General features: G+C 39.9%; 1 protein-coding gene across 1 annotated transcript in view; it reads right to left on the bottom strand.

Moving 5' to 3' along the window:
* LOC119891218 (protein unc-13 homolog B-like) overlaps positions 1 to 15,517 on the bottom strand; it is a 176,826-nt gene that overhangs the window by 60,592 nt on the left and 100,717 nt on the right. Inside the window, exons 11-14 of the mRNA XM_038702597.1 lie at positions 4,364 to 4,413; positions 4,168 to 4,243; positions 3,285 to 3,290; positions 795 to 869 (exon numbers count right to left, since the gene is read on the bottom strand). Coding sequence (XP_038558525.1) covers positions 795 to 869; positions 3,285 to 3,290; positions 4,168 to 4,243; positions 4,364 to 4,413 — 207 coding nt within the window. The remainder of the gene's footprint in view (positions 1 to 794; positions 870 to 3,284; positions 3,291 to 4,167; positions 4,244 to 4,363; positions 4,414 to 15,517) is intronic.

The raw sequence follows: 15,517 nt of genomic DNA, 5'->3' as shown, positions 1-15,517 counted from the left end.
GCTGAGTCAACACAAAACACACCTAAAGCTGTAAATTAAAAGAACAAACGTGGTTGTTTTTTTTAACAACACGTTGAGCTGTAGAAGGTGTTTCTGTTTTTCTGGTGAGTTACTCTATGATATGCACCTGATAATCCTCCTGTCTATCTGATAATGTGTAACGCTAACCATGCACACTTTCTGCAAATCCTCTGCCCAGCCCATGTTGTTCATGTTTGACCTGCATTTGATCTAAAAACCACAAATAGAGAACTCTGTTAAACTGTACATTTAAAAAAAAATAAAGATGCACTTGATTTAGTGTAATTGCACCATATAAATTATAATATTTTAAAATTGGCAGTTGCTTTGTTTTCCACAGAACTATTTTCTGCTCCATTCACTGACCTACTTAATCCACTTATTATATTGACACAGTGCAGTAGAAAAGGCACAAAACAAACTATAATAAACAATACTGAAACCTCATCCAGTCAGGGAGGCCTTGCTGCTCCTGCCTCCATTAAGTCCTGACGCTGCTTAACGTTGACTCAGCAAATTCAGAGTAGGAAATTGGATTGTCAACAAACGAATTAACAATATGGCTACAGCAGAATGACAGCAGGAGTACAGTTGGCAAGAAAAGTGTGAAAAAGTGAGTGTAAGTGTTTGTCTGTAAATATAAGTTGAGGTTTGTGTGGATCCCTATTAGCTGGCATCGAGGTGACAGCAAGTCTTCCTGTAGATAACTATAAAATCATAGATTCAGTATATATTTGTGTGTGCGTGTGTGGCATATGTATTTGGCAACTCACAAGCTCTTCGTCTTTCAGGGAGGTCCGAGTGGCCAGTGTGTGGGCGAGTCCAGCTTTCCTGGACTGTATCATAGACTGAATATAAGAGAGAGAGAAAAAACAGTGCTAAGCAGCTATAGAGACAAAAAAACACAACGGGAGAAAAGAAAAAGCCAAAGAGAACTTTCAGTAAAAAATTCAGAAAATCAATTCTCTGTGTGATGTTGGGCTCTTTCTGCTTTGAAGGTCGTGGAAAATGGGTATCGCAAAAACAAAGCACACATTTGTTCTCCTTCTCTCTGTAAACTTGGAAACACGTCACTGATCTTTTCTTTAGTTTTTGTGGCTCTGCCACAGGTCTGGATAGACTTTCAAGTATAATAGACACTTTAAAATTTAATTTTGAATTAAGCCTAACTAAAGCGCAACTGATGTAAAGAAATAGTTCGCCATTTTGAAAAATATACTTACCTAGCTCTTGACCAGAAAGCGAATAAGAGTATTTCCCAAAAGGCAAACTACTACTTTATAATAAAAAAACTTTATAACTTTACAATTTAGCCTTTGTTACAGTTTTCCTTTAGCAGATTATTTTGTATTGTGCTCTATAATGTTTTGTATAGTATCTGTGGATCTGTGTATGTGTAGAGGAGTGTCGATGTAGATGTGCTGCAGGAGGATGATTTGGACCGGTTCTGAACAGCCTTTCTTCAACTCCAGCAAAAACAAAATACTTCAAATGCAGTTTTCATCCTACAGCAGCACTTTAAAGCTGTGAAACACCTGAGAAATGTCCTTGAAATAGATGAACAGCTTCTTTTTTTTACCCACAGTGCTTCTGCTCATCACTGGTGCATACTGTCAGTTATCATTACGTTAAACTGATTACTGCCATTTATTTGCTAAAGTGCTCTGTGATTCATCAGCTTACCACATATCTCTTCACTTCAAGAAATAGTATTTTAATAAGGTGTTTTTTATAGAAGGAGGAAGGGACTGAACAAGGATAACACAATGAAGTCTAAGACTTGTTTCCATAGAGATCCTTGATGTAGAGATAGCACATCTGCAGGTGTCCAGGTGACTACTGCATTATGCAGTATGCGAACATGACCACACAGATTATAAAACATATTACAAACCTTAGTGCTTAGTGAAGTGCTTAATCTCTCCAGCTAATGCTCAACAGCAATAGACTTTTCTAATATTATTTTTGTAATGCTGAGACTTCTAGAGCTCTAGAAATTTTAATACCTCAGCAGTGAGATTCTCTTCATCATTCCTGAAAGTTACAAGACCACAGAAGAAAACATGCTATCGCCTGACAACAGAAGTCAAGGTACAGTAGCTGGAATGTGCCCAGCAGGGATCTGAAACATGTGTTGCTTTTCTGAAGGGTTGTCCAGCATGTGGTCATATAGCAAAGACTGGCAACAATGGGCCGTTGAGCTTTGAATTAGAGAAGCATAAATCATTGGAGGTGAAAAGAGAGTCTAATACTCACAGGAGCAGAAGAAAACACTGTTCTAAATTCATATGCTCGCCACAAATGCGCTGACCAATCTAACGTGTGGAACAATAACATGTCTAAAAAAGGAGCAAACTCAGGAAACATACAAACTGTCAACTTGACCAAACTTATCTATCTAGATTTTTTTTTGTTTATTTGTAGTTTGTTGCTTTTGTAACATCTCCTTTGTGCTAAAACTTTTTTTTAATATACTTTTATATTTGCACTATTTTGTCTTCGCTAATCTCTCTCACTGTTCTTTCTCTTCGTGATTTGTGTAAGTTAATATACTAAACTTAATGACATTGGACTAGATTGTCCCAAAGCCTTTACATCACTTCAAACCTCACGGGTGCTTTTTCGCTCAGACTGCTGTTGAGAGCTTGACCTTCACTCTAGAGGATCCACTTCAAATCAAAGGAGACAAGTTTCTTTTATCAGATGAGTCAAGTTTCTTAGATCTCAGTGACTGAATATTCACAGCTCTAACCCCTTGGATCCATCTCAGCCTCCCTAAAGTACTTCAAAGCAAATATGAAACTAAAGGGAAAAAGACACATATGCACTATAGCATTTATCAGCATTTACTCAGTTAGAGAGGGGCAGGTGTGTTATTTGTTGACTTACTTAGTCACAGCAAAATAAACCTGTAAATTAAAGGACTTCAAGCTAAAAAAAACAATTAGAGAAAAACCCTCTCACTCTCTAAGCATCAATCGGCTGAGGGCAAGCTGAAAGCATTCACAAGAAGGAATTGATTTGTCTTGTGTTTGTCAGAACGTTATGAAATAGAGGTGAACAAAGAACAACTTGTATGAGTGTGTGGTTGTGCATATATGTGTACATGCTCATTAGAAATTTCTTAAAATCACATTAGAAAACTTCACACAGAGCAGATCATAATGCTTTGCTACAATCAGGATCATTAGAGAGTTTGAAACAAAGCCCATCAAACAAATGATGAAAGATAGCATCTGAAATCTAAGTTCTCTCTTACTCACCATAGCCTGAGGGCCGACAAAGGTAGAGAGACAACATGTGCAAGGGAAGAGAACAAGAAGAAAGAAAAGGTTAGAGACAATCACACATGTTCCCTACGGAGAGCAGCTTTATCCTTGAATCCAGCTATTCAGTGTGTGCAAAAATCTAATCTAAATCTAACAGCTAGTGCCACTGCAGAAGTGCTCTTTCATACATTTGTCCTGCATGTAGTGTGCAAGTAATCATTCCTGATGGATTACATAAGCTGATTGTAACATGGTAACCTCTGATGTCACTCACTCCAACTTGTTGACTTTTCTTTGCTACTTCCAATGCTGAAGCAAAAACTAACAGGCCATTACAGCTGAAATCAATAACCAATGTTGAGCATCTGGTGCGCAGCAGTTGCAAAGAAAAACAAAAACTAACAGGGTACATCAGGCAAACAGGCAATCCAGTGGCATAGGAAATCAACCCCATGTACATCTTTGTTACTGATAAATAAAGCAATAAGTTTGATGATCATTATAAGTTATATCAGTGTTTACACTCCACATCTCAACTGTGCATGTCGTTCATTCTGTATACCAGTGTCACATGACTCCATTTACGTAGATAAATGTACATCTACTTTTAAATCTAATTCTAAAATTATCTTTACGATAGGGTTTTATTGTATTGATACAATATTCTATCCTTGCTTGTACTATCGACCAATGTTTTGAATTTAGTAAACGTCCAAATTCAAATGCTGCTTATTATTTATCAATAATAATAATAACAACAACAACAATAAAAAAAACCTTCTGTTTAGTTTCGAGTCTGTTTAGTTTTGAAAAAAGCCAAGGTTCAGTGAAGGTCAGAAGTAGATCAGGAGGCAGATAATGAGCGATGTGTACTCACCAGTTCACTAACAAGAGGAATGGGCCTCCTTTTGCGGAGGTCTGGCATGCTGTCAATGCCAAACGGTGTGTTTCCCCTGTATACACACAAACAATCAAATAAAAGCCAAAATGCACTAAAGAAAATCCAGGTGCAAACACTGCAACAAGTAATGATATTCTCTCGCTCACGCAAACACCAAAAAGTGCTTACTGACCCTGGCTTGGCCCATGGGTGCTTGCTAGGGTCACCATCTTGATCTCGACTCTGAAACAGAATGCCATAGGTCACACATTTAGCCATTTGAAGGCTGACAGCCTTTGTTGATTTAATTACATTGGAGCATGCACATGCATGAGCACTAGAGAAACAACAAAGTGAGGAGATAAAACAGGAGAGAAGGACTGGGACTGAGCTGGGTTGGTTGAGTTTCAGCATTGCATGCCAAAGAGGACATTTCAATCAATCATATTGTCCCCCTTTCATATATGTGCATCATAAATCTGGTTTCACCTTGTAAAGCAAACACCTACCAAAGCACACATGTTCCCTGTAAACACACACTGACTTTTTCTTCCTAACACTCTGTCTGACAGCTAGTAAAGAAAAAAAACATCATCAAAACATTCCAACACGGTAGCCTGAAAGACTCAACAGCTATATTATTTTTCATCAATATTGTGTCCTAATAAATACTGACCTATTCCTATATGGCATTTTTATATTCATGACTGAAACAACAAATGTTCTTAATAGGGTACAGAAGCATTCAGGCTGACATCTCGTAAATGCTAAAACCATTTCACTGGTATTTTTCACTGAAGCGAAATAAACACAATAAAAAGGAAAATAAAATAAAATAAAATAAAGAAAGACACTGACATGAGAAAATGTCAAAAGAACATAAAGAAATATGTACAGACAAAGAACAACTTATTTTAGGATATTAATGTTAATAATGTTAACAGAGAGAAGCCACAAAAGAGGTAACCTGATTTCCATCTTGACTTCCATCTGTAAAACAGCATAAGAGAAAAACGAAACAGAAAAGAAACAGTCATGGACTAGTTTGACCAATCATGTGAAACAACAAGACATGCACTGGATTATTCATTTTGTTATAAATGCTTGGGTAATGTTAAAAGCAGCACTGCCACAGAGTTTTCAGATAGAAGGGGGTCTGAGGTCATAAATGTTTCATTAACATGTATAATTTATCATGAAAATGACTCTTAATAGTTCCCTTCTCCTTCCTCTTTAATGTCAGGCTCGCTTTCCAAGGAGATAATTAATGTTTTCTAATTCAGCAAATGGCCACTGCTGGTGCCTTGGAGAGGAGTAAGGGACTTGTGAATGACAGATGATACATTACCCTGAAGGGAGTATAAAATTATAGCATCAGCAGAGACTGTTTGATACAGTAAATACCCAAGGGACCTTTTAGTATAGGGGCTTATTCATAAGTGCTGGGTGAACACACGCAAAGAGGATACCAGCAGTTATCCTTTTATTAATGTACATATTGCTCTGCGACTAGACACATCAAACAGTTTTGGCTACACAGAGAGGGTTTGATGATAGAAAGGTAGGATGGAAAAGTATTATTTTTTAAGCAAATAAACCAATACTTTTATGATCACTAAACCTTATGAAACATTAGTTTCAAAGTAAAATAATGAAAATAAATGAGTCGCTCAAATGTATTGAAATTCAAAAAATACTAATACTCTTTACCCTGAGGGATGTTTAAAGCATAAAAGTGGGACAGACAAAAAAAAAAACAAGATGTACTGTAAATGTACCTATCTTTGGCTCAAAATTAATGAATGACTCGTTTACTGAAAACAAAAAAAAGATGATTCCTACTTAAAATCCAGTGGTGACTACCTGGTTCAAAGCCATCCTGAGAGAAGGTGGACATGGTCATACTGGCAAGGTTGCGCCTGGTCTCCCTCTTCTCTCGCAGAATCTGCTGGAAGCTCCTCAGACACTTCAGCCTGCGTTCATCCATCTGGCTTATCTCTACGGGTGGCAGCTCTGCATCTCCTTCTGCTTTGCCCTCTGGGGCCACAATGTCTGTGTTGGGTTGCAGTGGCACTTCCTGTTCTCCCTGCTCCTCCGGTGCTGTAGGTTCATCAGCCATGAGGGAGGCCGAGAGGGATTCTGCAGTGGTGCATTGCGAGAGCTGGGCTTTAACGGTCAGATCTGCAGGACCTTCTGCAGGTTGTTCTGTAAGGCCATCAGGTAAAGGTGGTATTGCAGTGCTACTGGAAACTGGGTCAGGGCAGACTGAAAGTTCTTCTGGGCATGGATGGATCTTGTCTGAACAAGTAGGATGTTGGTATGTGTTTGTAGACTCCAACATAAGGCTGTTGTTGGCTTCTTCAAGCATAGGCTCCATAGAGAAAACATCTAATTTGTCTAGAGTATTGTTTTTTCTCGATTCCCCAACAACATTGTCCACCAAATCACCTTTCTGGGTATTGTCAGATCTTTGTTCAAACTGTGCCTCATAGCATAAAGGTTTTGAAGGCAACTCATCTGTAAGCAGGTCAGAAGGCATTGATATTTCATAGTCTGTTTCCTCTCCAGGATTCTGGGCTCCAGGTACTTCCAGTTTGCGCAACGCTCCCCGCAAGGCAGAACTAAAATCAAGTACAGCTTTGCCTATGCGTTTCACGTTGAAACTACCAGCTTGGACATCTGCACTGCCAGGGTGAGGGAGCTGGTTTTCTAAGCTTTGGTTAGTGGCTTCGGTCTCTTGGATGAATGACCTATCCACATCAGCTACAGTGGTACACAAGGATGCCTCAGTCCATGTCACTGGAGATGACTCTCCATAGGCTAAATAAGTTTCGTGATAACTATCAACTTGACAGCCTGTTGTGTAGCTCAGGTCATTTAGTTGCCTATAGTCAAATTCTTCTGCTTCTCCATCATGCCCATCAACTGAATGGTAACCAGAACTTTGAGGGTAGGAAAAATCTGCCGCACACTCATATCCTACAGTGGGGTTTTCAAAGTTGGTATCCGTTGGAACATGAATCCCAGACGGGGTTTGAGGCCTTCTTCTCCGCATCTGCCACTCCTCCCTGCTAGAAGTGCTGGCAGGTGAGTTGTAATGTTTCCCAGAGCGAATAGAGAGATGTTCTGAGCTTCCTGTGGAGCAATGCCCTGATGTACCATATCCTCCTGCACCTCTGTAGTGATCCCAGCTACCAGCTCCTTCACAGCAAAGAGGGCCCTCACCTTCATGGGCATCTAGACTTCCATCCCTGAGGTAAGCAGTTTCCCTATGCCACACAGATTTCCCAGCAGCACTGTGTGGTTGTCCAGTGTTAGTCCAGTGTTCCTCCCCATCATCAGCTCTTTGCTGCTTCCTTCCATGACTACATGATGGTCTCTCTAGGTCTGACTCAGACTTGGAACTATGACCAGAAGACAAGGAGCTGGTGCTTGGACAGTCTTGGCCATCCTGCCTTTCAAGGTAGCCAAAGCTGAGCTTTCTTGCTATGGCACCTACTGGGATATCTGAGCTATGGTCAGAGGTATCCTCTTGTTCCTCCAGGTCCTGATGATCCACCGATTCAGCAATTGGGGACACAGTGGACTCGTCTGCCATTGGCAGCAGTAATTCTCCATGGATGCTATGACGCTCATTGCAGACTTGGGGGAAAATATTTGAATGGGACTTTGGCATTGCACTCCCTAAACTGCCATAGGCACTAGCGGGCCTTCTGCGGGGGGGTGGTCCATCTTTGCACCCTACCCCCGACCACGTACCTGCATGTACGCCTGAACCAGCCTTGTTGCTAGAACGAATGCCCTCAATCTCTAACAATACAGCATCTACACAGGATGATACTTCCTCCACTGAACCTCGAACTGAGGTCAGGTAATCCCTGAGGTCGGAAATTTCCTCCTGGATCTTGTTGATACCCCTCAGCTCTTTTAGAATGTGCTCAATGACGGCACTTGACTCCTCCTCTTTATCTTCGTCTTCTTCCAGCAGTGTACTTGGGAGAGCTCTGCTGAAGTTGTAGTCCACACAATCACCAGTAGAATATGGTCTCTTTGGCCGAATACGGGGTGAAGGAAAATTCCTTCCAGCTGCTCCTGCAAATTTAGTACCATTCATGTCTGGGCCAATAGGACTGTAGCGTGGGGGTGTTCGCACCTGCTCAGGGCATGTCCGAATTTCTCCCTCAAAAGAGATTCGTTTCAGATTGGCTGGAGATCTGCAGCTTTTATGCTGCAAAGTACAGGGTATTCTAATACAGCCCTCTCTGTTCAGCTCCACTTCTCCTACACATGGTGGCCCCGGTGGTACTCCATGTCCTTTACCGTTTGACACTTTTGGAGAGTAGGCTTCAGCCCTGGGGCTACCCTTTGGATATACGCTTCTGTGTCCCTTTCTGCCCTCCTGTGTTTCCCCCTCCTCCTCCTCAATACCTGCATAATAGAGGTGGGAATCTGGGACATGGTGGTCTGAAGATCCTTGCAAGAGACGATGTATTTTACCCCGAATGACCAGTGCTACCCTAGGGTTTGGAGCCCTCTTTTTGGGTGAATGGACTTTTGCCTTGGTGCCTCCTTTAGGGGTAACGCCTGCTCCATGTTGTCCATTGAAGCGATTCCTGGAGAACATATTCCCAAGAGAGCAGACTGTCCTCATCTAGTTCCCCACATTGTTTGTGGGAGTTACAATGAAAATGCCCCTGGTATCATAGTTCATTAATCAAGCCTGTTGGAAGTTTATTCAGCCGAACCACTCAATGTAAGTGGTCCATGACTAAAATGTAAAGACAAAGACAAAATACTTTATTACACATTAAAAACACTGTAACAATCAAGTAAATTGAAAACTGGGGAAAAGAATAAGACATTTGAGTAATATGTTATTCTTTCTAAAATGAAGATAAACATTTTTACCATCATCAAAGAAACAGTACTAACCTGCTCAGATCTAGTGAGCAGTGTAGTGTGCACTCATTCATGCAAAATATACAACACAAAAGTGAAGTACTGCTTTCCCAAACACATTTCCTCTCCTTGCACAGAAAGAAGTGACATACTGTATAATGTGAAAATATGATCTTATGATATGATAGATGTTGTTATCCATATTAAAAAAAGGGACATTTAAATCATGTCCTCACTATACTGGAATTATTGTAAATATAATTATAATTCAGGTGAGATCAACCTTTCAGAACACACTGACCATGTCAGAACAGACTGACCACAGCAGTTGAATTGCTAAATGAAAGAAATATCTAGATAATGAGCATGGCATGCATCTTTTGGTTCAACAGGTGATGCAGAGTATGTCGTAGTGACGCATGTTCCAGTTCACTGGAAGGCAACGCAGCTCTCAAGACTTTCATCAAATGCAAAATTATTCGCAGTAAATTTAAAATTGTTAAGATTCTTGAATACGGATGGCCTGTGTTGTTGCAGTGCATGATACGGTTCACATTAACCATTCTCTCACATTTTAACACAAAAATAAACTCATTTTATGGCGAGAAAATAAATTACAAAGAAATAAACAGCACATATCTTTTGGACTTGTTCAAACATATTTTGACCTATTGCCCCCACAACAGGCTTAACTGCATTAATTTATTCATTGACATATTGATCAGTTTCACACTCTTGTGTACCACTCACTGCTCACTGTAGGAAAACCAGCTGCAGTATATCAGTGGTCACTCTCACATTGGACATAAAAAGAGTAGTCAGTGCTTACTAGCTTTCAATATGTACACTGGAGCTTCAGAAGTTTTTCTTTGTAATTAATTAGTTCTTAGACTTATTATGAACATCCCTTTTCATGAAAATACTCTGAGCAAATGGTGGTCTTTGTCTTGCTACTAGCAAGGATCCTTTGGAGGAGCACACCAAGATAAGTGATGTACACAACTTTGTGTTTAGTTAATATGAAAATTCATATAATGATGGAGAGCATTAAAGCTTAATTACAGACTAATATGAGGGGATTTCAGTCTCAATAAACACATAGCAGAGATCCTATCTGCAGGAGCAACTTGACTTAGAAAGGCCAACTGACACAGATCCTTTGCTTGGTCTTTGCTGAGCTTACAGACAGCAAGTCAGATTTTCAAAATGAGCATCACACTCACAATAACCTACTATCATAAATAAAATGTTAATTTTTAATACTTTGTCAAGAAACCTTTGCAGGCAATGGAAAATACCAAACGCTGGGTTTCCCCCTTTGTGAAGCTTTTGCCAGGCTTTTACTGAAGCCATCTTTAGTTATTCTATGTTCGAGGGTCTTTCTGCCTTAAGTTTTGTCTTCAGCAAGTGAAATGCATTCTCGATCGGATTGAGATCAGGCGACTGACTTGGCCATTGCAGAATATTCCACTTTTTTGCCTTAACTCCTGGGTTGCTTTTGCAGTATGTTTTAGGTCATTGTCCATCTGTAAAGTGAAGCGTTGGCCAATAAACTTTGCTGAATTTGGCTGAATCTGAGCAGACAGTATCCTCCTATACACTACACGCTTCTGTCTTCTGTCACATCATAAATAAACACTAGTGACCTGGTGCCGTCTGAAGCCATGCATGCCCATGCCATCACACTGCCTCCACTATGTTTTACAGATGTGGTATGCTTTGGATCATGAGCTGTTCCAAGCCTTCTGGTAAAGGTTAATCTTAGTTTCATCATTTGTTAATTCATCGGTTAATTGTAGCTACAATATGTTTTGGTAAACACCCAAAATAACAAAACTTGTTTCAGTGTCCAAATATATATGGACCTGACTGTATGTTCCCCCTCCACACCCATTAGTCACTGGATCCTCACTTAGGTCGCACTTTGCGATCAGGATCCCGAAAAAGGAGCCTGACATATCCAAGAGATGGAAACGCACAGTAAGGGTCAGATGACACTTCCACTCTTCAAGTGCACTGCTGAGGGTGGGTCTGTTCCCGTCCGTGTACAGACATGGGACATTCATTCACAAAGCCAGCCGGCCAGGCTCTTCTTGGACAGGGTCTTCCTGACGGTGCTATCACTGAGATGAACAGCTGATCAGTATTTCGAATGGGGGCTGTGTGCTCTACACGTCCAAATTTGTTGTCCTGGACCTGAACGTGCTCCTTATGTTCTTAAGAACAAAGGAGGGGTTTTGTCTCAATCCGGCTGCACTGTGGTCACCACGAAGCAGCATGCAGCTGGGGTGAACAGACAGGGCACACAGCTCACTCACCTTCTTAGCAGCGGTGAGAGCTAGCTGTTTGACAGATAGCATTTTCAATAAGGGCTGCTCCAGGGGCTCATAAGGTGCAGACCTTAGAGCCTCCAGCACAAGTCGCAAGTCCTACTGAGGCGCAGAGAGACACACAACACTGGTCGCGGTCTTTTAAGGCCATGCAGAAACGTATCACGAGGGGGCTGGTGAAGACTGTTCTGTCACCAAACCCCTCATGATAGTGGTGCTGTGTACACCTTGATGGTTGAGTGCGACAGTCCCTTGTCCATCAGACCTTGCAGGAAAGAGAGAACAGATCCCACTGAACACGTAGACAGATCCGTCTCTCTCTCAATGCATCATTTTTTCATCATTCGACTAATTGTTTTAGCTCTAAACCATATTGTACCACTCACTGCAAAACCCCAGTATTACTATAGCTCTAAAAAACCTTTTTTACTTACACTTGACAAACTGATTTTAGATCAACATCTTAACATATCTCTTTACGATTCTAACCACCTAAAGGAACATATTTGTCTGTTGTAGTAGTGTATTTAACACATGAACACACATAAATGGCCACCATTGTACTGTTTAGAAAAGACAAAATTTCATACACAAGGTAAGATGAGAAAGATGAGAAATGGTCTCGTATCACCCTCTTCTCTCTAAATCTATTAATCCATCCCGTTACTTCTGTTTTGTTATGATTGCTTGTAAAAATGCCATCTTCTTCTTTCCTTAGCTCATACTGATAAATGCATTTTTACAGGACCTATCTGTGGTCCCAAAGGAACTGTAACTCTGACCTGTGCACATTTTAGAATTGGCTGTTTGTAATGTTGATTATGAAGACACTGAAACATACTTTCATAAGTCTCTTTGGTCAGGACTGAATGTAATGCTTATTATCAGACAATTAAAAACAGTAGCGATCTGAGATAAACAGAAATGTTTCCTGGTGTGTTACAATACAAGGGTTTTCATACTTTTTTAATAACATATGTTAGACCACAGCCAACAATCTGTTTCACATATAATTTAATATTACTTAGATTACTTAGAATAGTCTCCTAAAATTCTACATTTTGGCTGTAGAAAAGTTTATTTATTATTTAAAAAGTCTCCCAGTCATTCTTGATTCCCTTCTGCCACTGTTCTAGTAAAGGAAATAAAGAAAAAGATTAAGTATTCTTAATTTCAATTAAGGAGATTAAAGACTTTGGGAACTGTGCTGTAGATACTCAGTTTTAGGAAAAATAGTGAACACAGAGTTGTGAATAGGGAAGTGGGATGAAAAGTGTAATAGAGTCAAACTATATATCAATTCCACCCTGAGGGCAGACCAGCCACCAGATATGTTCCGACTGAGCTTACATAAATTACTACACTGTAGAAACTAAACTGTTATCGGTTTCTTCCAAAGCAGCATGAGCTAAAATTAAGGGCTGGGTTGGAAAATGGTCAAGTAAAATTTGTTAATTGTCTACTATTTTCTACGCAATGTTAGGTGACTGAAAGCACTTCCGAGACATGGATTAGAATGAAACTTTACTGCTTGAAACATAAGTACAAAAGATGAGCAACCTGCAGAAAAAAAAGAAAAATAAACATCACTCATTCACCAAGCTTAAAATTGTGTGGCACACGATTATAGTGACCAAAATTATCATGGTTATCAGTATTATCACGGTATTGTAAAATTGTGCCAAAAAATATTAAAATGTACTGATACACACACTGAAACCATTTCAACAAGTTTTATATTGAAAACTACAAATACAATTGCCATTTTGTTTGCATAAAAAATAAAATAACATCACATACCTTTGGTAAACAAATAAAAATCATCTGTGTGCATTATCAGGATTTTATGTTTTATATTATATAGGTAATACAATGACCCCGTGGACAATTACATGAAAACAAATAAGTCTTTAGAAGACAGTGACAGTAACTGTAATGAGCCCAACAACTGACATAAATACAGAAGAGTCTGTAGTGTTTCTAGATATGCTGGTTGGCTGACTAAACAGCATAACGTGTTATCATGTGCAGTGGACGAATGAACTCTGCTGACACACAGCAGCAGAACAACGTGTAGTGTTTTTACAAGAGCAGCAACACTGAGAGCTTCAGTTTACATGCTGTTAGCAAGTCAGAGAGACAAACCAAAGCTAAAAGTTAACTCACCCTGCGTTCACTATAAGGCTGTTTTCTTCAATCAAGTTTCCCTCAGCACTCTCATCAAAACTAAAAGATGACCGGACTTCAGAGTGACTTGTTATTGACCCAAACAAACCCAAGTTGCATTCTGCGCATGCGCGCCTGCTTCTGGGAGACGCTGGACAGTGTTTGCCGTGAGATTACAACAGCGCGGTTAACTGTACCCGGTTATCATGGTAATTAAAATGTGTACGGTAATAATAACCGTCGGGAATTTTACCATAGTTTACCGTTAAACCGGTAATCGTTTCATCCCTATTGGTCACACATCATGATTGTAATAGAGAAATACCAAAGATGTTAACCATGTTTACCTGACAAACTGCCAACATGTTGCTCTTAACATGACTTTTCTTTAACTTTTTCGTATGGCAGAAAAATATGGTGTTGTTTTTTTTTACTGGCAGCATCACCATGACTGCTGCAAACTAGTTGTTTTTTCCCCTGGAAGTCTGGTGGAGAGCAGCTGGCTGATGGCAGGTTAAAAAGCCCCATCATCCCCATCCAGCCCTACTGATTAGTGAGCTGTAGGGAGGATGGGAGGAAGCTCTGGGCAGGTGCAAGCGTCTCTTAACCATGTCAAGACTCCAAGACCTCTTTAAATATGATGCTCGTTCTGTTTCTTTGTGCAACCCATGCTCAAAGCTTTTATCATCAAAACCTACAATTTGCATTACATTACAGAGATACAGAGAAGATAGCTCCATTATATTATTTAGTCTCTCTCATCTCTCTGCATCTCCTGTTCCTTGTTCTCCTTTATATTATTCTTATCATTTATGTCTTCTTGTTGGCAACGCTCCCTTTCTTTCTTTCTCTGTCATTTCACATTGGACACGACCCAAAGGAGAAACTCATACTCGAGCCAAAAGGGGAGATTTTCTGAGTGTCTGCTTCAGTGCCAGCAAATGACAAGGATTACTTTGGGGATTTACCTCTTCCTCTCTGGTGAATAACGCTGCAGCATGCATTCATGTCACAGCAGAAAAAGTAGAAGAATGGGAGGACAACTTGTTTCTGCAACTTAGAAATGTTTAGCTTTAACTCGTTGGAATGGCAACATCCATAAATAGCAGTGATCAGTGATCAATTAATCCTTGTTTTCATGAGGTAATTTACAATTAAACAATTTAATTATGCTTTCATGATCTACATCTGGGGGGGAGGGGGGTCTACAGGTCTACAAAAAAGACCTGCCTAGATATGTCCACATGCTGTACATGTAGCCATAAGGTGATTTTAAACTCTATCAGCACCTCATATTTTACACTAAACACAATATAACTTGACCGGGGTGTAAAACAGCACTTTCTCAGACTTGAATAAAACTAGTGTGTCTCTACTCAAGTGTGGAAGTTGTTACTTTGCTGTGACTTCTAAATTGATCCATAGTGTATGATTTGAAGCTTTTGGCAGTTGGGGTAATATAAAAATTAAATGAGGAGCAAAGTTTGGAACAAGTCATAGGTTTTGCTTCCAAGCCCGTTTGGCCTCCTTCCTCCCTGACTGTTAGCCTCAGTACCAGTGACACTTGTAGAATAAAATAGATACTTGCCTGGCTGTAGGTCAATTTCCCATTTGGGGACTGAGCAGCGTTTATACACAACTACAATTTAATTTCGTTGGTCTAAAAATTGCTTGCAGTTTGCTTGCAAACCAAATTTGACACCAAATTCCATAGCTTTCATAAAGCAAAAGTGATGTAGCAACATTATTTGCTATGATTTAACAATTCTGGGCTAGCGGTAAAAAAAAAAAAGTCTTACTACATGCCACAAAGGTTTAATAATGATACACCAGGCCACGTAACTAGTTATTATTAAACTTTTGTGGCATGGATTTAAGTGTACAAGCGTTTTTTTCCTTTTTTCAGCTTTAGCTGTTGTTTTCTGATAGCCTTGTATCTATGTGATTTGTGA

Source organism: Micropterus salmoides, unplaced genomic scaffold (assembly GCF_014851395.1).
Source record: "Micropterus salmoides isolate LMB-PRFRI ecotype aquatic unplaced genomic scaffold, ASM1485139v1 Ms_hic_scaffold_7, whole genome shotgun sequence".
Classification (NCBI taxonomy): domain Eukaryota; kingdom Metazoa; phylum Chordata; class Actinopteri; order Centrarchiformes; family Centrarchidae; genus Micropterus; species Micropterus salmoides.
Note: the sequence above shows the minus strand (reverse complement) of the source record. Positions and strands in the feature narration are given on the sequence as shown.